The 22,216-nt window shown below is 40.6% G+C and overlaps 2 protein-coding genes across 3 annotated transcripts in view; one reads left to right on the forward strand and one right to left on the reverse strand.

Annotated features, from left to right (window-relative positions):
• LOC121987254 ((S)-coclaurine N-methyltransferase-like) overlaps positions 1 to 17,360 on the forward strand; it is a 30,148-nt gene extending 12,788 nt beyond the window's left edge. The window contains exon 8 of one of the 2 annotated variants that reach the window (XM_042541152.1): positions 17,295 to 17,331. In XM_042541152.1, coding sequence (XP_042397086.1) covers positions 17,295 to 17,316 — 22 coding nt within the window. In that variant the 3' untranslated portion in view covers positions 17,317 to 17,331. Of the gene's footprint in view, positions 1 to 17,294 lie in introns of both variants that reach the window. The other variant, XM_042541156.1, reaches the window with a different exon arrangement.
• A 2,369-nt stretch (positions 17,361 to 19,729) lies between these two features.
• LOC122043996 (cytokinin dehydrogenase 6-like) lies at positions 19,730 to 21,935 on the reverse strand. Its single transcript, XM_042604548.1, has 4 exons — positions 21,232 to 21,935; positions 20,453 to 20,660; positions 20,092 to 20,363; positions 19,730 to 20,024 (listed from the first exon to the last, which is right to left on the reverse strand). Exons 1-4 carry the CDS (start codon positions 21,933 to 21,935, stop codon positions 19,730 to 19,732), a joined length of 1,479 nt encoding a protein of 492 aa, XP_042460482.1.
• Positions 21,936 to 22,216: the final 281 nt, after the last annotated feature.

The raw sequence follows: 22,216 nt of genomic DNA on the forward strand, positions 1-22,216 counted from the left end.
AGATGAATTCTTTTGTGAAATGGAACTTCATGAACTTGCTAACAAAGGTCAAAAGGAGAAAGGTATAGCTTTGGTTGCAGGAGAAAAGAGCAAGGATGAGAGAAGAAAGAAAGAAAAGAAGAAGGAGAAAGAGATTCCTTCATCTTCATCCTCCTCCGAGTCCGATGATGAAGGTGGATCATCATCAAGTGAGATGACAAATTTTGTGAGGAGGATCATGAGAAGAAGCAGGAGATACAAAGGTAAAATTGTAGATCAAAATATTGATAAGTCTAACGTTACTTGCTATGAGTGTAGCAAGAAAGGACACTATCGGAGCGAGTGTCCAAAGCTAAAGAAGGAGGAAAGGGCCAAGAAAAAGAAAGCCCTCAAAGCCACATGGGATGAATCCTCCTCGAGCTCATCGGAGGAAGAGAAGAAGGAGAAGAGCACAAGGCAACTAGCACTCATGGCAAGGGAGGAATCCGATTCCGGGAGTGATGGGGACGCAAGCACTTCAGCCGCGGCTTCATCATCTTCGGATGATGAAGAGGTAACCTCTTCTCACTTAGAAAAATGCTATAAGACTATTACACATTTGTCTACCTTGCTTAAAAAATTAAAAACTGAAATTAAATCTTTAAAAGATGAAGTAGAGAACTTGAGAGCTCTTAGGGAAGATGAGGTTGATGACCTACATCTAGAGCTCCTTGAAGATGAAAACAAAGCCTTGAAGAGTGAAGTTGAGAAACTCAAGAAAATGCTTGAGAGATTCTTAACTAGCTCCAAGACATTAGACATGATTCTAAATGCCCAAAGGGCGGTCTACAATAAGGCTGGGTTAGGGTATCAACCCAAGGAGTCAAGTTTTATTTCTCTAGTGTCTAGAACCCATTTTCATAGATCACATGCTTCTAGGGTTCATGAGACTAGGAAGGGTGTAACCAAGGCATGAGTGCCTAAGTCTTTCATTGTAGATGCATTAGGTCCCAAGATTTGGGTACCTAAAACATCTATCTTTCGTGTCTTGTAGGCATTGGTCAAGGGGGAGCGTCTATCAACTTGGTTTGTTGATAGTGGATGCTCCAAGCACATGACCGGGGACAAGTCATTTTTTACTACCCTTCAAAACAAAAATATGTTGGTGCAATATCCCTCAGGTCAAGGGTGACCTGGTTAACCAAGCTGAGTCTTGGTTAGGGTTTAGATGTTTGACAATAAGATATTGATTGAAGAAGAGTCAAGTAGGTCAAGGTTGACTGGATACTTGACTGGGAAGTCCTAACTGGAATGTCAGGCAGAAGGAAAGTCCTAGTGAGTGAAGCTAGGCAGAAGGAAGTCCTAGTGAGTGAAGCTAGGCAGATGGAAAACCCTAGTGAGTGAAGCTAGGTGAAAGTCCTAGTGAGTGAAGCTAGGCAGATGGAAAACCCTAGTGAGTGAAGCTAGGTGAAAGTCCTGGTGAGTGAAGCCAGGTAAGGAAGGAAATCCAGATGGATCAAGGATGATCGGACATCTGGTGTTGGGAAGTCCAAGTAGGTCAAAGGATTGACTGGATACTTGGCAAGGAAGGAAATCAGATGGATCAAGGATGATCGGACATCCGGTGTTGGGAAGTCCAAGTAGGTCAAAGGATTGATTGGATACTTGGCAAGGAAGGAAATCCAGATGGATCGAGGATGACCGGACATCCGTGGAAGTCAAGTAGGTCAATGGAGGACCGGATACTTGACACGAGGAAAAGTCCAAGTGGGTCGAAGGTTGGCAGACACTTGGGGGCAGTCCAATGGAGTGAGCACGAGGCATGATGTACCAACAGGTCAAGGTTGGCCGGATGTTGGTTAGGAGGTTTGGGACTTGGTTTTGGGCAAAACCAAGTCTGATCGATCGGTGTGGATCGATCGGTGGATCGATCGATTCTTCCCGTGATCGAAGCACGGATCGATCCGTGGATCGATCGAGGTCCGATCGATCGGCCGATCGATCGGGACGATGCTGCCGCGCGATAGTGCTGGATCGATCCGTGGATCGATCAAGCCTCCCGATCGATTGGAACATTCGAATCGATCGGGATCCGACCGTTGGCGTTTAAAGTCGCAGCGAGCGTGGTCTTCGACATCTCTTCACGAGCTCTTCTCAGATTCATCCCGGCTCCTCCACAGCTCTCTACAAGCACGTGATCGCCAGTTCTTGAAGGTTCTTGGAGGCTTTCCAAGTCAAGAGGCGGATCTATTGCAAGAGGAAGAAGTTAGGGTTAGGGTTTTTACTGCACATCTTGTAAGCTTTTGCTTAACTTGTATTTCCCTTTCTTCTTCTTGTATTGAGAGTGTTGTAGGGCTTCTCCGCCTTTGGTAGTTACCATAAAGGAGTGTTATTCATAGTGGAGGGTGTGTGCGTTGGTGTGGATCCTTGGATTAGTCACCTCTTGTGAGGTGGATACCAAGTAAAATCCTAGTGTTAGCGTGTTTGTGTTTGTTTACGTATTTTCCGTGCACATCCAAGAAGCAACAAGCAACGCCGAGCAACGAGCATCGAGCACGCGACGAGCTATTCATCCCCCCTCTAGCTACTTTTGGTCCTAACAAGTGGTATCAGAGCGAGGCCGCTCTTCACCGGAATCATCGCCGGAAGGGTCAAGCGTAACAAGAAAAGCTAGAGGGTGAAGAAGTAGAAGCAATTTCTTCAAGTTCAAGATTTTATCAAGCTCAACTTCAAGATGCAATTCCAAGATGGACTTGGATTTGACACAAGGGTAGCTTCACCATACACATCGGCAAGCTTCGATTCTTGGAGATCAAGAATCGAAAATTTTCTTATGATGGAGATAGAGCAATGGTTTGCTCTGATGGAAGGCTTCAAAGCTCCAACGAACTCCAAGGGCAAGCTTCTAAAGAAAAGCAGATGGAGCTCGGAGCAAATTCAAAGGGGCGAGGCAAATGACAAAGTGACCAAGCTTTTGGTCAACTTATTGCCTAGCCACATCTTGGCTCAAGTTGGAGAATTCAAGATGCCAAGGAGCTTTGGAGCAAATTGGCCAAGCTTCATGAAGTCCCTCCACTGTACAAGATCAAGAAGAATCCAGAGGGTGACTCTTTGGAGCAAGACCAAGAGGAGGATTCCGTGAAAAATGCTCAACCTCCGAAGAAGAGGAAATCCAAGAAGCTTCATCCTCAAGGGAATGCAACGAAGGGAACAAGGAGAGAGCATACTCCTTGTTTCATATTCAAGATGATGAAGCCTCCACCTCTAGGATTGAGGGGGAGCAATTCTTGGTGACACCGGATCAAGAAGAAGGAGAAGCTTCTACATCCGGGTCAAGAGAAGAAGAGGAGGAAGAAGCTTCTACCTCCACAAGTCAAGAAAAATCAAATGGAGGAGAATCAAGGTCCGATCAAGAGGAAGCTTCTACCTCCGGATCCAAAGAAAAAGATGCCACCCCTACAAGCAAAGGTATAAATATTTCAATTAATAATAAAAATCATATAATATATTTTGAGTGTAGGGAAAGTGGGCACTACAAGAGCAAGTGTCCCAACTTGGCCAAGAAGAAGGACCAAGTGGCAAGAAAGGGCAAGGAGAAGCCTAAGGAGATCATCCCCGGAACAAAAAGGAGCAAGGAGCACATTGTGTGCTTTTCTTGCAACCAAAAAGGGCATTACCGAAGTCAATGCCCCAAGGGGAAGAAGATGGTCAAGGCTCAAGGAGACATTAGTCAAGGGAGAGCCTCCAAGGTAAAAAGAAAGGTAACATTTATTGAGCCCACCCCTTTACATCATGGGAAAAAGCATGATAGTTCTAATTTTTATCATTTTAATGCTATTTACCATAAAAATAGAAAGCATGAGGGCTTTAAGGAAAAGCATGTGGCCCTACATGCCAAAACTACTACACCTAAGGCTAGGAATGTAGGTAAAAGTCTAGGCAAGAACTCTAAGGATTGTAGCTATAAGCCTAGAAACAAAAATGCTCATGGACTTAATAAAAAACCAAATTCTAAGGATTTAATGATAGAAAATCAAGTCTTGAGATCAAGACTTGATAAAATGGAAAAGACCCTAAAAAGGATGGAAAATATCCTAAAAGGGGAAAATGAGCAAAACCTAGGGCTAGGAAAGTCAAAGCCATCAAATAGCCATAGAGGTTTGGGATACAAACCAAAGGCTAAGAAGGATGTGCCTAGTTATCATAGGGTTCCATATAGTTATGGAACAAACCCTAGGTTTAGTGGTCAAGTCAAGAACACTAGGGAAGTCATCCCTAAGAGTATTTTTGCAACCAAAGTGACTAAGACTTCTAAGAAGTCTAAGAAAGTCACTAACAAGGTCACAAGGGAGGCTATCCCTAGGGTTGACCTAGAAAATGTGACCAAGGCTTCTAAGAAGCCCAACAAGGTCACTAGGAAGGTATCTAGGGAAGTTATCCCTAGTGAGTACCTAGAGCATCTAAGGAGCACCAATAGGTGTTGGGTTCCTAGGAGCATCTTCTCTACCCCATAAATGGGTTAGAGAGTGTCAACTCCAATTAGAAGGGTAGTTAACCCAACTTTGAGGAAATTGACACTCAAGGAGCATTTTCAAGGTTTTTGTTAACCTTTGAAAATGAAATGAAATTATTATTTACTCCTTGAAAGAGTAAAATGTGCCTAGTGGTGAAAAGTTGATTTTAATCTTAAAAGGCACATATTGGGAAATTCATAAGAGCTACCAAGTTGGGATTTTGGTATGTTCTTAGGAAATTTAAGGCAATCTGGGCCTTAACTTTAAAGTGCTACTCTTGTGGAAAAATGAAATATGCCAACATTTGAGGAATATGCTTAATTTCAATTGGCATAAATTAATCAAGGGAATTAGAAATGCCAATTTAGGTTTTGGCGTTTTCTTGACGCACTTAAGGGCAATCTAGGTTTAAGTTGTAAGTTTAGCTAAGGTTTTAAGGATACTTAGATAGTTAATCTAGGTATATTTTATTTATGCTAAATCTTGCCATGATTGTTTGCCCATCATATGCCATGACATCATGTCTACTTTTGCATTCATGACTTATTATGAAAAATACAAAAATACCATGTCATGTCATGCATACATCATGTAGTTATAGGAATATTTCTTTTGAAAGTTATTTTATTTTGATGTATGCCATAACATTATCATGCATTAGTTTAAGTCCTTGTAATTAAGGACAAAAGGCATTTAACAACAATTATTAACAAGTGACATCCTTGGTGGATGTCTAGCATATATCTAAAATGCCTAGATAGATATGCATGATCCCTAGAATAGGGCAAAACCAAAATCTTACATCTCACAAGGACTATAAGATGACTTGTATGTGTTTTAGTGCACATTAGATACAAGTGAGATGTTAGGAAGATGAACAAAACTCAAGATGTTGATTTAGTGCATTCTTTTGAGTTTTAGGTTCATCAAAACACATAGTTATGTGTTCTCCCATCATTGGGAAAGCTAATGTACAAGTCATGTGCATTAAGCCCAAGGAACATGGTGGGATATTGGTTTTGAAAATGTTTTCAAAATGATTTTGGAAAACATTGGTGAAGGCTATCTTTTGATAGTAATCACCATTGAATAGTTAGACACAAACTTGAAGAAAACAATACAGTTTTTGCAAGTTTTCAAGTTTGTGTCAATCTTTGAAAATATGATGTATTTTCATAGAAAACTATTTTTCCTTGATAATATATACCCTAAACAAAGTCTACACAAAATTTCATGATTTTTGGATTTTTGTAGAATTTTCTAGGGGTTTCTGAAGTTGACTGAAATAGAATTTCAGCAACTATCAGAGCTCCGATCGATCCATGGATCGATTGGAGTGCCTGAATCGATCCGTGGATCGATTGGAGTGCCTGGTTGGATCGATCACCGATCGATCCAGGGTGTCTGAATCGATCAGTGGATCGATTCAGAGAGGTTCAATCGATTGAAATCCAACTCCAATCGATCCAAGTTGCTGATTTTGGCTGGGAAGACCTGATTTCAGCATCTTTGAACCAATTTTAGTCTAGGTAACCATTCCAAACCCATAAAATACATTTGTATACATAAAAAGGGTGTTTTCATGTGAAAACAAGGATGGATTGGTTAAGGAAGGCTAAGCTGAAGTTTAGGTTGAGGTTTGTTTCAAATTTTGAATATTTGAACCTCAAAACTTCTAAAATTGGTTTTCCTAATGGTTTAGGGATTCCAAGTCATTGTTGGTGCAATGACAGAAGTTACCACCATGTCTTTAGGGGGAGGGACTCTTTAAAGACATGAAAATTATTTTTCATGAACCTTGGAAGGTGGTTAACCTTCCGTTGTGAACTTGCTCAAGGTTGAGCATTTAAACTTGAAATGGGGATAAATGGGGAGTGGATATCCTCATCATTTCAAGTGGCAACTCAAGTGGTTGAAAATGCTCAAGGTTGGGTATTTGTCAACGTTGAGGGAGAAGTTAAGGATAATGAAGGGTATGGGACCTTCAATACTGATTTGATCACATGAGTGAAATTGTGATCACGATGAGCAACTCTTCAGGGGGAGAGTCTTCAACAAATGGAGTTGTTGAAGTGTGCCCAAAATTGGAGCATAGGTTGATGTGTGTCCAAAGACGGGTTGATGTTTTTTTGTAGGGGGTTGATGTGTGCCAATAGGGGGAGAATGAAAGGAAGTAAGTTAGGTTTTCATTACCTAGAGGGAGTTTGCCCTCTTAGGGGGAGAATGAAAAGCTTAATTTATGGGTTCATTACCTAGTGGCATGAAGAAGGAGGCTATAGGATTAGCCTAACTTACATGTGGATTGTAAGTGTTGTTGTGGTATTGTCAAACAAAGAGGGAGATTGTTGGTGCGATATCCCTCAGGTCAAGGGTGACCGGTTAACCAAGCTGAGTCTTGGTTAGGGTTTAGATGTTTGATAAGATATTGATTGAAGAAGAGTCAAGTAGGTCGAGGTTGATCGACTAGTGGAAGTCCAATGAGTGAATGGCGGAAGGAAAGTCCTAGTGAGTGAAGTAGGCAAAAGTCCTAGTGGTGAAGCTAGGTGGATGGAAAACCCTAGTGAGTGAAGCTGGGTGAAAGTCCTAGTGAGTGAAGCTGGGCGGATGGAAAACCCTAGTGAGTGAAGCTGGGTGAAAGTCCCAGTGAGTGAAGCCGGCAAGGAAGAAATCCGGATGGATCGAGGATGATCGGACATCGGTGTTGGGAAGTCAAGTAGGTCGAAGGATTGTTGGATACTTGGCGAGGAAGGAAATCGGATGGATCGAGGATGATCGGACATCGGTGTTGGGAAGTCAGTAGGTCGAAGGATTGTTGGATACTTGGCGAGGAAGGAAGTCCGGATGGGTCGAGGTTGACCGGACATCGGTGGAAGTCAATAGGTCAATGGGTGGCCGGATACTTGCACGACGAGTAAAAGTCAAGTGGGTCAAAGGATTGAGGACACTTGGTGGGGAGTCTGGCAGTCAAGGAGTGACCGGATGTGAGGCATGATGTACCAACAGTCAAGGTTGGCCGGATGTTGGTTAGGAGGTTTGAGACTTGGTTTGGGCAAAAACCAAGTCTTGGATCGATCCGTGGATCGATCAGATCGATCGGTGGATCGATCAGTTCTTCGATGACGAAGCACGGATCGATCCGTGGATCGATCCAGAGGTCCCGATCGATCACCCGATCGACGATGCTGCTTCGCGCGATAAGCGTGGATCGATCCGTGGATCGATCAGCCTCCGATCGATTCGGAACATTCGAATCGATCGGGATCCAACCGTTGGCGTCGTTTAAAGCCGCAGGCGAGCGTGGTCTTCGACATCTCTTTACGAGCTCTTCTCAGATTCATCCCGGCTCCTCCACAGCTCTCTACAAGCACGTGCCATTCTTGAAGGTTCTTGGAGGCTTTCCAAGTCAAGAGGCGGATCTATTGCAAGAGGAAGAAGTTAGGGTTAGGGTTTTTACTGCACATCTTGTAAGCTTTTGCTTAACTTGTATTTCCCTTTCTTCTTCTTGTATTGAGAGTGTTGTAGGGCTTCTCCGCCTTTGGTAGTTACCATAAAGGAGTGTTATTCATAGTGGAGGGTGTGTGCGTTGGTGTGGATCCTTGGATTAGTCACCTCTTGTGAGGTGGATACCAAGTAAAATCCTAGTGTTAGCGTGTTTGTGTTTGTTTCTGTATTTTCCGCTGCACATCCAAGAAGCAACAAGCAACGCCAAGCAACGAAGCGCATCGAGCGAACGCGACGAGCTATTCATCCCCCCTCTAGCTACTTTTGGTCCTAACAAAATAGAGGTAATGTGTCATTTGGTAACAATGGTAGTCTTAAGGTTATAGGAGTTGGAGACATTCATATATCCGAATGCCTCCAAATCAAGAATGTCTTTCTAGTCAAGGGGATGACTTTTAATCTCCTAAGTGTCAGTCAATTGTGTGATACGGGTTACACAATTGAGTTTCATTCAAGTCAATGTCTGGTCAAATACATTGACACACTTGACACGGTACTAGTAGGCACAAGAGTAGATAACATTTATCAAATTTCTTTTAAAAGTGCTACTAATGCCTCTGCTAAGTGTTTCATGTCAAAAGAAGAAGAATCATGGCTTTGGCATAGGAGGTTGGCTCATGTGAACATGAAGAATATTAGAAAGCTGGCCAACAAAGGATTAGTGCGAGGCTTACCAAGCATCAAGTACCAAAAGACTAAACTATGTGATGCATGTCAAAAGGGTAAGCAAACAAAAGCAACTCATAAAGGTAAAAGCGCTGTAAGTACCTCTACTGTTTTAGATTTACTGCATATGGACTTGTTTGATAGTAGTAGTGTCATTTCTTTGAATGGTAGTAGATATTGCTTAGTGATTATTGATGATTTTACTAGATATACATGGACTTTCTTTTTGAAAAATAAGGATCAAACCATAGATATCTTCATTTCTTTTTGTAGAAGAACTGAAAATGAAAAATCAACAACAATTAAAACAATTAGAAGTGATCATGGTGGAGAATTTCAAAATCATAGATTTTTAGAGTTTTGTCAAGAAAAAGGATATAGGCATGAGTTCTCTACTCCAAGGACCCCACAGTAAAATGGGGTTGTGGAGAGAAAGAACCGAGCTTTGCAAGAGGCTGCACGAAGCATGCTCAATGAGTACTCACTACCGAGCTACTTGTGGGCTGAAGTTGTGAATACAGCTTGCTATGTGCAAAACCGAGTCCTGATACATAGGTTTTTAGGAAAAACTCCTCATGAACTTTGGTTTGGGAAACCCCCTACAATTAAACATCTTAGGGTGTTAGGTTGTAAGGTGTTTATCTTGAACACCAATGATCATCTTGGAAAGTTCACGGCTAAGGCTGATGAAGGGATACTGGTCGGGTACTCTCTCTTCAGCAAAGCCTATCGAGTCTATAACAATAGGACTAAATTGATTGAAGAGTCCTCAGATGTAGCATTTGAAGAAATCCCTAAATCGAATGATCAATCAAGGGATGTAGGAGAAATTCAACTTAAACTTAGAAATCTAAGTTTGAATGATCAAAATGAAGAAAGAGTCGAGGTTGACTCTGATGACGATGAGCAAAGGCATCAAAGGGCTCAGGCTGATCATTTGCCTGATACTGAGTCTCTGCCTGTGCCTAGTGAGACCATTCATGAGGCACCGCCAATACCAATGCAATCTAGGATAACCTCTAGTCATCCCCAAGACCAGATTGTGGGAGACATCCAACAAGGGGTTAGGACTAGATCATTCTTTAGAAATGAGTCTAATGAGGTCGCCTTGATCTCAGAAATTGAACCAAAAATAGTTGATGAGGCATTGGACGATCCTGACTGGATCATAGCTATGCAAGATGAGTTAGGTCAATTTGAAAGGAGCCAAGTGTGGGACTTAGTTCCTAGACCTAAGAAGACCACCATTATTGGAACTAAATGGGTCTTCAAAAATAAGTTAAACCAAAAGGGAGAAGTCGTAAGGAACAAGACGAGACTTGTAGCCAAGGGCTATAGTCAAGTCGAAGGCCTCGATTATGATGAGACTTATGCTCCCGTGGCACGATTAGAGTCCATTCGTTTAATGCTAGCTTTTGCTGCACATAGAGGTTTCAAGCTCTATCAAATGGACGTTAAATCGGCCTTCTTAAACGGATTCATCAAAGAAGAGGTCTATGTTGAACAACCACGTGTGAAGCTCAAGAAGCTCCAAACCACGTGTACAAGCTCAAGAAAGCTCTTTATGGGCTTAAACAAGCACCTCGAGCTTGGTACAAAAGGTTGTCAACTTACCTACTAGAAAAGGGTTTTGTGAGAGGTCAAATAGATCCAACACTATTTCTGCATAGAGACGGTGAAAATATTTTTGTAGCCCAAGTGTATGTCGATGACATAATTTGTGGCTCAAATAACAAGGACTATTTGAATGAATTTATCACTCACATGGAGAGTGAGTTTGAGATGAGTCTGGTGGGAGAATTGACTTTCTTCCTTGGACTTGAAATCAAACAAACTCGAGATGACATTTATGTCCATCAGACGAAATACACTCAAGAGATGCTCAAGAAATTCAACATGAGTGACTCTAAGGAAGTGTCCACTCCAATGGCGACAAACACTCGTCTGGACAATGATGAGAGTGGAAAATCAGTTGATCTAACGCAATATAGAAGCATGATTGGTAGTCTTCTATATCTCACAGCTAGTCGACCGGACATACTCTTTGCTGTGGGCATGTGTGCTAGATATCAAGTTTGTGCCAAGGAATCTCATTTAATTGCAGTTAAGAGAATTCTGAGATACCTTAAAGGCACAATTAGAGTAGGTCTTTGGTACCCTCGTACTGAGTCTTTTGACTTGATAGGTTATACCGACTCCAATTATGCTGGGTGCAAATTGAATCGGAAAAGCACTAGTGGGGGTTGCCAATTCTTAGGATCATCATTGGTTAGTTGGTCAAGTCGGAAGCAACATTGTGTTGCTCTCTCCACGACCGAGGCTGAATACATTGCCATGGGAGAGAGTGTATCACAATTGTTGTGGATGATTCACACTCTAGAAGATTATGGACTTTCGTATAAGGGAGTGCAAGTGTTGTGTGACAACATTAGCACAATAAACCTAACGAAAAATCCAGTTCATCTTTCTAGGACCAAACACATTGAAGTGCGTCATCACTTCATTAGAGATCACGTAGCTAGGGGAGACATTGCACTCACATATGTTGAGTCAAAGTCAAACCTAGCCGATATCTTCATCAAACCCCTTCCGGAAAATGAATTTAGTCATTTAAGGAGGGAATTGAGAATGTGTTTGGCTCAATAAGTCATTTTGACCACATCATGATCAATAAGGACAATTAAAATGACAAGAGAAATTGAGAAATTAATTTGGGCAACTTGGGAACATCTCACACAAACTATAAGGTTTAACAAAATATTTTTGTTTGCTAGAAATGGGGTGAGATGCTAGGATCAACCAAATTATTCAAAATGTATCATGCATCCCTTGAATAATTAGGTTGAAGAGACATAAATTGAGTATGGGGAAGACCATTACATAATTCATGTGTATTTGGTTTCTAGATCTTACTCATATATTCCAACCAAGGAATCTTGGTTGGACTTTTGCCTAGAAATTATCTAATTATGGTTGATGGACTGTTTGTTACACTTGAACGATGCTTTTCATGATTTTGATTGATACTAGGACAAGTTCTTGAAAGAATGATAGCAAGTTGGTTATATTTTGACAAACTTGAAACTAAACATAACAAAGGTCGAAAATTTCAGTTTGCAAGCCTTAAGTTGCCTGTTTTCTAAATATCTGCAATGTTAGGACTAAAAACAAGTTCAGATCATAGATTTTGGGTAATAGTTATGCTTGTAGATCCTCCAGGTTCTAGGTTCTGAACTTGGAAGTTTTCCTAGAGAATCTTCCACGAACTATCGAACATCTCTATGAATTTCAGTTACTGAAATTGCGAATTTCAGTTACTGAAATTACTGGAGAAGATCTAAGTATCAGACACTGATCGGTCTACGGACCTATCAGGTCAGCCTGACACGTAGAGCCCGCTACTGATCACTTTCTGATCGGTGTACAGACCGATCAGGGAGTTCCCTGATCGGTTCGAAGACCGATCAGATCAATCCGGCACAATAGCCACTGATCATTCTCTGATCGGTCTACCGACCGATCAGGAAGTTCCCTGATCGGTCCAGGGACCGATCAGCGAGTACTGATCGTCTCCTGATCGGTCTACAGACCGATCAGGATGTTCCTGGATCGGTCCATGGACCGATCAGGAGGCTCCTGATACCTCCTGATCGGACAGCCGTCCGATCATTTCATCAACTGTACACCCATCAATAAACCCTTAAATCTTCCCGATCCCTCTTTTCCTCTTTCACGCGGAACCCTAGCCGACTCTTCCCTACACCTTCTCTTCTCTTTGCACGCCGGAACCCTAGCCGAAGCTCTAGCCAACAGCTCAATGGCACCAAGGTAACTCCTTACTTCTCTAGAACTTGGCATTTCAATTTCATTTCTCACCATAACTGTGGTTTTTGTTTCGGGTGGCTCCTGTGCTCATTTATTTCCCATTGTATCCCATTGTTAACTCTTAGAAAGAAACCAGTGGGTGAGGGGACCTCTAAGTCATCTGAGAAGTCGAAGTCAAAGGTCCCTTCCCGACCTCAACCATCTGTTTCCGGGAGATTCCCGAACCACAATTTTGAGGAAGCTTTTAGACAAAGAACCTTCAAATTACTCCCGTGTAGGTCTGTAGATCGTAAATTCATGGACGAATTTTGTCCAACTGTGTCTAAAACCATTTCCTACTACAATCTTGACTCACTTGTCTACTTAGAACGGGATATCAACTATGACTTGGTCTCTGAGTTTTATAACAACCTTCATCAGACTGCTAATGATGTAGGTTATAAAACAAGAGTTGCTAAACGGACTCTTGATTTCAGTTTCTCATCCTTCTTTGAGTATCTCGATTGTCGGAGGTGTTCCGGTAATGTCTTTTCGATATTTCCTGATCTACCAGACCCCCTACCCTCACCTTTTGATGTCACACCTGACTCCGTCTATGAGTATTTCTTCAGACAACCTAGACCGGATGGCCTTGATGAGCTAGATGTTGACTTTCCTACTTTTGCAGCCTTGAGATTATCTCCTCAAGACTACATTCTTTTTAAAATTGTGACAAATTGCCTTTTGCCTATCACATCTAAACCATTGTCTGAGATCCGACCGTATCATTGCCTGATGCTTTATGGATTGCGTCGGCGTCTCGACTTTGACATCGTATCTAGCATCTACTCTTCGATCATCTCCTATAGTGAGCCATCATCGTTTATATGCCTTATGGGCATATAATTACTGATTAGCTCGAGACCTTAGATTGATGTCTCTAAGGGTAGAATAATCAAGATGGTCGACAGGATTGAGACTTGGAAGCGGGCATTTTCCAAGTCCGGAATCATAGGACAAAATGGGAGGTCCGGTGGAAGGATGGGAGAGCACTAGGTGAGTTACCACGGGACCTCCACGACAGGTTGCTCTCCTCCTGCTGCCGACGATGGAGAGGCCGATCTCGTTGGCGATCGCCGAGGAGAGTCGCTTTGATCGGACGACGAGTTCTTTGAGCTTCAGCGTCCGGATTGACCGGCCTACGATGATTTACGCAATGATCGGCGGGTGACACATCGACGATTATGGATTGGATGGCCGATACCCACCTCCGCAGGATTTCCTGCTATCCATCCGGCATGCCACCTCAGGGACTCATTCCTCCCGTTGATGATCCTGATGCTCCTCATGATGAGGGGGTTGATTGATATACATTGTTCTATGATGACATTTTGACTGTCTATGTTTTGGATGTTGGTTGTTGGTTATGTATGTCTGTCCTGGATACTTACTGATTTCTTCTATTTATGCTGTTTACTTTATTTCTTTATGTTTCACTCCTTATTGGTTTTTAATATGCTGTTAATATGTCATATCTTGTATGTCTCTTATTTCTTTATCACTGTCTTATAATACATTTAGAGGATGTTCTAGGTGAATTAAGAAAAAGACAGTATGGGTTAAGGGGGAGTCCTTACCGTTCTCTTACCTAATTCGCACCTTTTCGATGTTTGACAAAGGGGAGAGAGAATAATTAAGTTTAGAGATAAATGAGAGTTTGGCTTTAGGGGGAGGATCTTGATTCCCCTATCCTTACATGATGTTGTATCTGTCTTAGGGGGAGGATCTTGATTCCTCTAAAATTAGGGAAATATGAAAATATGAACATTTCTGATCTAAACTTAAATCGTGTTGTCAAACAACAAAAAGGGGGAGATTGTTGATACAGTCTGACCTGACTGTTGTTTTGATGTTGACACTGATTTAAGTTTGTATCAGACATTAATTAAACTCAGACTGATTGATGATCAAGGTTGATCATGAGGAAAAGTCCAAGTACGGATACTTGACACGCAAAGTCAGAGAGGGCTCGATAGCTCGTTCTCTGGACCGGACGAAGTCGGAGAGGGCTCGGCAGCTCGTTCTCCGGACTAGGTCAGAGAGGGCTCGGTAGCTCGTTCTCCAGACTAGGTCAGAGAGGGCTCGGTAGCTCGTTCTCTGGACCAGACGAAGTCGGAGAGAGGGCTCGGTAGCTCGTTCTCTGGACCGGACGAAGTCGGAGAGGGCTCGGCAGCTCGTTCTCAGGACTAGGTCAGAGAGGGCTTGGTAGCTCGTTCTCTGGACCAGGAAGATGTTAGGGTTTAGGGCTGGGAGGCTCTAAAACTAACACAGAGAGCTATGGATCGGTCTGTTGACCGATCCAGTGAAACTCTGGTTGTCTGGATCGGTCCACAGACCGATCCAGTGTTGGTCGGCAGACCGATCCAGTGATACATGAGTCACCTGATCGGTCTCGTGACCGATCAGTGACCACACAGAAAGTCTCTATGGGTTATCTGATCGGTCTACAGACCGATCAGAAAGAAGCAATCAGAAACGCTGGGACTCAAAGCGAGAGGGGGGATCAGTCTGTGGACCGATCCACACATTGGCTGATCGGTCTGGGGACCGATCAGCCTAAGGCCTGATCGGTCCACAGACCGATCAGAGTCCGATCAGTGCGGCTCTGTGAGAGTTACTGATCGGTCTGGAGACCGATCAGAGACAAGGCCAACTCTCACACAGAGTTGGCTGATCGGTCTGGGGACCGATCAGCCTAAGGCCTGATCGGTCCACAGACCGATCAGCATCATCCCAGACCGATCAGGATATGTCCTGATCGGTCCAGAGAGCCATGGATCGGTCTGCTGACCGATCCACAGTTAAGTTCATTGTGCATGCGCTTTCTCTGATATTTTCTGATTCGCACTTCTTTTTGCCCATCTCTGTTTAACCTTCTGCTGTGAGTCTTTTGGAGATACAGGTTGCAGGTACCATACCAGTGCTTAGTTTCAAATTAAGCCTCATCAAAGGAATGAGACAAAGGATCTTTCCACTGCTTTCTCTGCGTCAAATGCATTTGAAGCAACAACGGCTACATGTTGCGATTGGCTGTGTTTCTGGCAGTGATCAGGCGGGGATTGGCTTAACTCCTGGTGATTGGTTCGAGCTCAGAGGCACCAGTGAAGACCGTGGTTCTATTGGTGTGAGCTCAGAGAATCAGAAGAGGAAGAGAAGCGATTGGCGACGCCGTAGCTTGCAGCAGGGATTCGGTGCAGGTTGGCAGCGATTCGGTGCAGGCTGATCGAATGTAGAGACATAAGAAGCAGTGTATGCTGAAAAGAAAAAAAAAACGAGAAGCAAGTAAAAAGCTGTGTGTGTTTCGGTTGAGAGCTTGCTGTGTTCTTGGACTCTGTCTTCATCATCTTCGTGGCTATGAGCTTACTTCGATTTTCTTTGAGCCACTGTGATTTGTAAGTCTTGTGTGCTTCATTTTAAATCTGTTCGAAGACTTTGTAGAGAGGTTTCTCCATCGAGAAGGAGAGCTTCATTAGCCGGAGTCATCCGGGGTGTGATCTACCGAAGATCAAGGGCTCGTCCACCTCACGGACACGCCGAGGAGTAGGGGCAAGTTATCCCCGAACCTCGTATATCTTGTGTTAGTGGTGCTTGGTTCTTTTCTCGTATAATTTCTTTTTGTTTGCTTATTTTCCGCTGCGCTAACAAACTCGCTTAGAATTTTTGTGAAAAGATTAAGATTTTGGTGGAGGCTATTCACTCCCCCCTCTCTAGCCATCCAAAGGATCCCAACAGATATGTCATATTTCTTAGGCAAAATCTTGTTTATTGGCTTTCAAAGAAGTAACCTACAATCTCTCTCTCTCAAGTACTGAAGCTGAATATAAAACTATAGCTAACGCGACGTCAGAAATTATTTTGCTACAGTATCTTTTTTTTGGAATTACACTTTTCTCAAATTGCTACGTCTAAAATTTGGTGTGATAATATTGGAGCAACTTATCTTACGGCAATTCCTGTTTTTCATGTTCGTACCGAGCATGAAGAGATTGATTTTTATTTGTTCGTGAGTGTGTGGAGACTTGACAAGTTTCAGTTTTTTTACATCTCTACTGAAAATCAAATTACTGATATATTTATCAAGTCATTATTCAGACAACGTTTCATCAAATTAACACTAAAACTCAACGTTCAGTCATTCCCGTTGAGTTTATCGGGGGTAACGATAATAATAAAAAATAATCTCGAATTAATTTTACTCAATTAATATTTATTATATTTGACATCACAATTAAAATTGACATGAATCATAAAGTAAAATTAATACTTTCAAATTTATTATATTTATTTCTATGCTTATTATTATATACAATATTTAGTATTTCTATTATTATTTAGATAATTTTTATAAATAAGTCTATTTACTTTAAATAATAGATAAAAAAATATTCTCTATTCTATTTCTTCTCTCTATCTATTAGTTTAAACAACTAGAACTTGGAATCCGACATTAATTAATACAATAATTATGAGAAAACAAAGTACTTAATGATGAGCTAAGATTACATGCTTTGTACTCTTTTATTCTTAATGATTGAACCGAATACGTATTTTTATTTAGAAAGTGACTCAAAAATAGTCAAAAATGAATGATGTAATTAGAAGCATATAGTTCAACAATTCAACACAAACTGTTGCTTGTCATATGTCATTTGTGTTCTAATAATTTTCTAATTCATTGTTTTCAATTCAACTTAATTACCATTATTCAACGATTTAATAGGCCGGTTCATTTTTAATTAATAATGAAAATGTAATTGATCATTTATTTTCTTGTTTGTTTCACGAAATTAGAGAGGAGAATTTGCTCAGTTGATAGAGACTTTAAAGTCTCCAACAAACTAATAAGGATGCTTCACGCCATGGGAGACTTCCTCAATATTGACTTCGTCCTCTCTTAGTTGGTTTGTAACTATTAACAAGCAAAGTCCATGCATGATATACGACAATCTCATTTTGTTTTTTTTTTTTTTTGTGTGTTTTTTTTAAATAGATATATCTATATATGTAACACGACTAACTTTTATTTTTTCTAAAAAAATATTCTTTTTTTATTTTATTTTTAATAGTATCCATACTTATACATATTTGTTTATATGGGACTGAACTTCCCTATCCAAAATGCATAATTTAAGGTAAAAAAGTTACTTTATTAAATTTGGATATCCATTTTTCAAAATATCATATATCAGCTTCCCTATTTCTTCTCTCTTCTTTATAATGTTTAGGGAATGAAATTCATTCCCTAAATTTAGAGAAGTGCTGTTCATAAATGCATAATTTAGGGAATGGATAGGGTAGCTAACCCTATCTAAAATTTAAGATAAAATATTTAAATAGGGTATCTGATGCAGATGTTCTAACGTGGCTTAAATGCTTGAAGCTTGTGGGGTACGTATGCCATTGAATGTTTCTAATAATCCATTTTGAAGTTAAAAAAAAACAACAATTCAACCTTTTTTTTTTTTTTTTTTTTTTTTTATAATAATTGAATTATATAATTATATGTATACGAGTTTCAGCGTACTAAACCCTAACAAAAAAAGATGCACTAATTAGCGTGTAATCTGATAAAGATTATAGCCGATAATTTATTTAAAATAAAAAATATAGATATCTTTAAAAAATAAAATAAAAAATACAAGTCATTTTTTGCCCCTGTTAACTTTCCAAATAAAAATAAACTTGTCTTTAGTAAAACAATTGAATTATAACGATATGATGTCTGAATAAAAAAACCCACTCATCTTTCTCAAAGATCACGCGCAATCTTTGGTTCGATCTACAATATTGTTCTTAAGATTTGTTGTTCCATTTCCAAAATTTATATGACTTTTAATTATATTAAATATCTAAGTCAACGTGTATCTTGCATGCAATTAATAATTAATGAATCCCCACTTTGCTTATTAAATTAAAACGTGAAATTTATAGAGAATTCTATCTTTTGTCAAATGTCAATTTTTCTCCTGTCAATTAAAAAGATCCTCTTCAGAATCCACACCTTGTCGCATGAGATCTACCGAGAAAATGAAATAACATCAACTGTTCAAAATAAATCTTATCTAGTACGTAGCCACCACGTAATGAGAAATATGATCACAAAAGATGCAAACAGTCCTTACTTGATTTTTGAATCTTCATTTGTTTTTCATAATTGACAATAATGCATCATATAAGAATACTTTAGTTGGACTTTGGCCTGACCTAGCACCTTACTTGATAGCTGATTGCAACTTGAGGGAGTACTAAATTTGCTCAGTCATATGTTTAGATATCCTTGAGAGATTCTATCAGATTTTGTCAAGATTTCCTGTTGCTGACCGGATCTTGTATGAATAGACTTATGGGACTTGCATTTGCATACATAAAAAGAGCGACTTATTATTGATCTTTTATAGTTATATCTCATCAGGAATATTTCTTATAAATATATACTTTATTCTTTAATTGCATAATTGTATTTGACCGACTATGAGAGGGCATTGTAGATAATGGATCGATGTATTGATTAGTTATTTCTAATATGTATCTTTGAATTTTAATGACTGATTTTGTACACTAGTAAAATACATTCTGCAATATTTTCACTTTACTTGGACAATTAGAACACACACAAATAAAATAAATAAAGTATGAAATCTTAAAGATACACAAAGATATTTTTATTGAAGAGGTCAAGAAATAGAGAGGAGACGAGTGCCCATGCGTGAGAGATAGAAGAATGCTACCTTTTAATTAGATAAAATCTCATCCTAGGCCATTAAGATTAGCTCTAACGAGTATTGTAGTATTATTAGTCTTGACATATATAATCAATTTTGGTTCAAAAATTAGCATATTTTTATCTATATTAAAGTTATTTTTTTAAAAAAAATATTTACTCTTAAACTTGAAAATTATTTGAAATTTTATATTTTTATTTTAAATGTAAAATATTTTAAAAATTTATTACATATATAATGTATATTATTTTACTCTTTATATATATATATATTTTAAAATATAACTTATAATAATTCGATCAATAGTGCTAAGAAAATGTTCCAATTTGATTGTTTTTTCCGGAGTAAACTACTAGATTGTTTACGTTAGGATTAATACACATGCAATAAGAAAAATTATTTATATGTATCATAATTAATTACACGTACACAGCGTGTATAGATATATAATTGCTGACTGCTTTGCATGCATTAATTACGTGCTTAGTTTGATGTTCAATTTACTTAATTAGTAAATATATGTTGTTCTGGTGACAGTAGTGCCTTTGGGTCATATGTCTGCTTCAACTGCATAAACCTTTTCCACTTAACTTCTCCAAAGTGTTCCATCCAATCGGTTCGCGATTTATAATGAGCTAAATACTGCTTTGCTTGGACGCCCTGTCGATGGCAAAACCCTAATATTTCATTGTTACCGGCCTCAAGGTTCTTCCAGTCCTCCTCTGTCGAAGTCCAAAGAAACTCTACACTATAGAAGACCTCCTCATCAGGGACTACGACAGTCATGTTCTCATTCCACCTGCAAGTAATTAATTAGCATGCATACTCTAGCTAATTAATTAACTATGGAGGTAGATATTGTATACCTATTCCTGTTCATGGGGTAGAGTAATACAACGCCTGTAGGGTTAATGTTTTGGAGGATCCCTTCGGCTCCAGTCTGAAAGTCTCGGATTCTAGACTTGGGCACGAAGAGATTGAGCCATGGATGGCGGATTTTGCTGGGGTCGACCGCCATGGAGCTTTTTCTATGTTCCTCCTCGGTGTAGACTCTGTTCAGGAATTCAAAATGGCTCACGTCCTTACTGAAGGCAAAGCCAGGGACAAAGCTCAGCCGTTGCAGCAAGCCCTCGACTTTCTGTGATCGATCATCAGATTATATACACAACACATGAATGGAGTTGTTAATTAGATCTTCCTTAATACTTTTAGAATATGATATTGTACCTGATCCACCAAGGACGTAGAGTCGAAGAACACGGCTACTTCCAAGAGGTACATTGCGTTGAACTCGGCAGTGAGCTGGTTGATTCTCTCGGCTTCTTCGATCGAGAAGAAGTTGGGGTCGTCGACTTGCTGGTGGTTCAGGAGGACCTGCCCCTCCACGTAGTCGAACCCGATTTTGTCTCTCAGCGAGATCAGGAACTCTTGGTCACTTGTGTTGAAATACAGAGATAAAATAATTGTTAAATATGGTAATATTATCAAAGTAATATAAAAAAAACGGCAGTCCGGTGGAAATTATAGATAGAATAGGATTTCCAAGTAATACTAATTTATTTCTATTAAGATGTCTAATAGAATAGGATTATGAAATATCTATTTTGACAAGAAATTGTCTATATGTTAAGATGTCTATAACAAGAGCTATAGCTTAGTTGGTAGTGCATCTCGTTTATAGGCGCGCCAATGCTTTTCAAAGGAGCCAATTATGCAATGAACATAATTGATCGTATTGAAAAATTGATGTCTTACTCTATTCTATAGGTTCGAGGGAACAAGAGAATAATAGCCTGACTTGACAAATATTTAGTTTGGTCTGATTCAAACGATAGTTAACATACAAAGTTTTGAGAAAAGATCCATTGTACGGGATGTTATTTTTTTTTTTTTTTTTTTGTAAAAGATTACTTTTAGGATTCGAAGATCTCTTGATCAAAGTAATATATGGAATAATAATATATTACGATAATTATATAAAAATAATGATAATTGCTATTAATTACCTTGTCAAGCTGTCGAAGTCGGTGTAGAACAGCCTCAGCCATCGGACCTTCGCCGGCGTTGGGCGGAGACTGATCCGAGCTCGGGTGATGACGCCCAACTGGCCGAGTCCGCCGAGGACTCCGTTGAATAAGTCTGAGTGCAACTCCGGAGAGCACGTTACCATCTCACCCTTTCCGGTGATGACGTCTAACTCGAGCACGCTGGAGACCATCGGCCCGTGCTGGAAAACCATGCCGCCGACACCGGCGTTTGACAGCGTGCCGCCGACCGTCAAATATAAGTAGTCCACCCACGACCTCATCGACATTCCGTGCCTCAGCGTCTCTTCCAGCACGTCGATCCAGAGCTGCTCCCCGCCGGCGTCGACGTAGGACTCCTCCGCCGACACACGGATCCGCTTCCCTACGCCGCGGAGCTCAGCCATGTCGATGGCCACGCCGCCGGGCGCGAAGGCCTGCCCGTGGGTGGAGTGCCCGTTGCCGCGGGCAGCGACGGAGAACGGGGAGTCAGCGCGGTTCGCGCAACGGATGAGCGCCGCGATGTCCTCCGGCGAAGAGGGTCGGAGCACGGCCGCCGGAGGCGCGGCACTGATGATGCCGCCGTAGTCGGTGGCGAATCGGGCGACGGCTTCGCCGTCGGAATGGAGCTTGCTTGCGATCTCGGGTGCGATGTTGTCGAGCCACGATGAGGTTCCGGCAGCCATTTTGGTTTATGATTAACTCGGCGCGCGGTGGATTTTGAGCGGGAAGTGGCGGTGGAGTCTATTATTTATCGTGTTCAGAGTTACCGGAAAAACTACTTCTCTAACTGTATTTAGTAATTATATCATCCCGTCCACGGAAAATTTGCTAAATATAGATATGAATACGATGATGTGTCATTCAAAAAATACATTATTAAAGATAATTTGCATTTAAAATCTAAATGCATATCCTCTCTAGTGAAATTAAAATATCTTTTATCTTTACTTATCCTTCTTCTAGC

This window comes from Zingiber officinale, chromosome 1B, assembly GCF_018446385.1.
Source record: "Zingiber officinale cultivar Zhangliang chromosome 1B, Zo_v1.1, whole genome shotgun sequence".
In the NCBI taxonomy this organism is placed as follows: domain Eukaryota; kingdom Viridiplantae; phylum Streptophyta; class Magnoliopsida; order Zingiberales; family Zingiberaceae; genus Zingiber; species Zingiber officinale.

Excerpts from the sequence above, each read along its gene's own strand:
- LOC122043996 (XM_042604548.1), bottom strand. The coding sequence starts at position 21,935 with ATGGCTGCCGGAACCTCATCGTGGCTCGACAACATCGCACCCGAGATC. Across the intron at positions 20,661-21,231 it reads GACTTCGACAGCTTGACAAG|TGACCAAGAGTTCCTGATCT; the intron begins GTAATTAATAGC and ends TTTCAACACAAG. Across the intron at positions 20,364-20,452 it reads CTACGTCCTTGGTGGATCAG|AAAGTCGAGGGCTTGCTGCA; the intron begins GTACAATATCAT and ends GATCGATCACAG.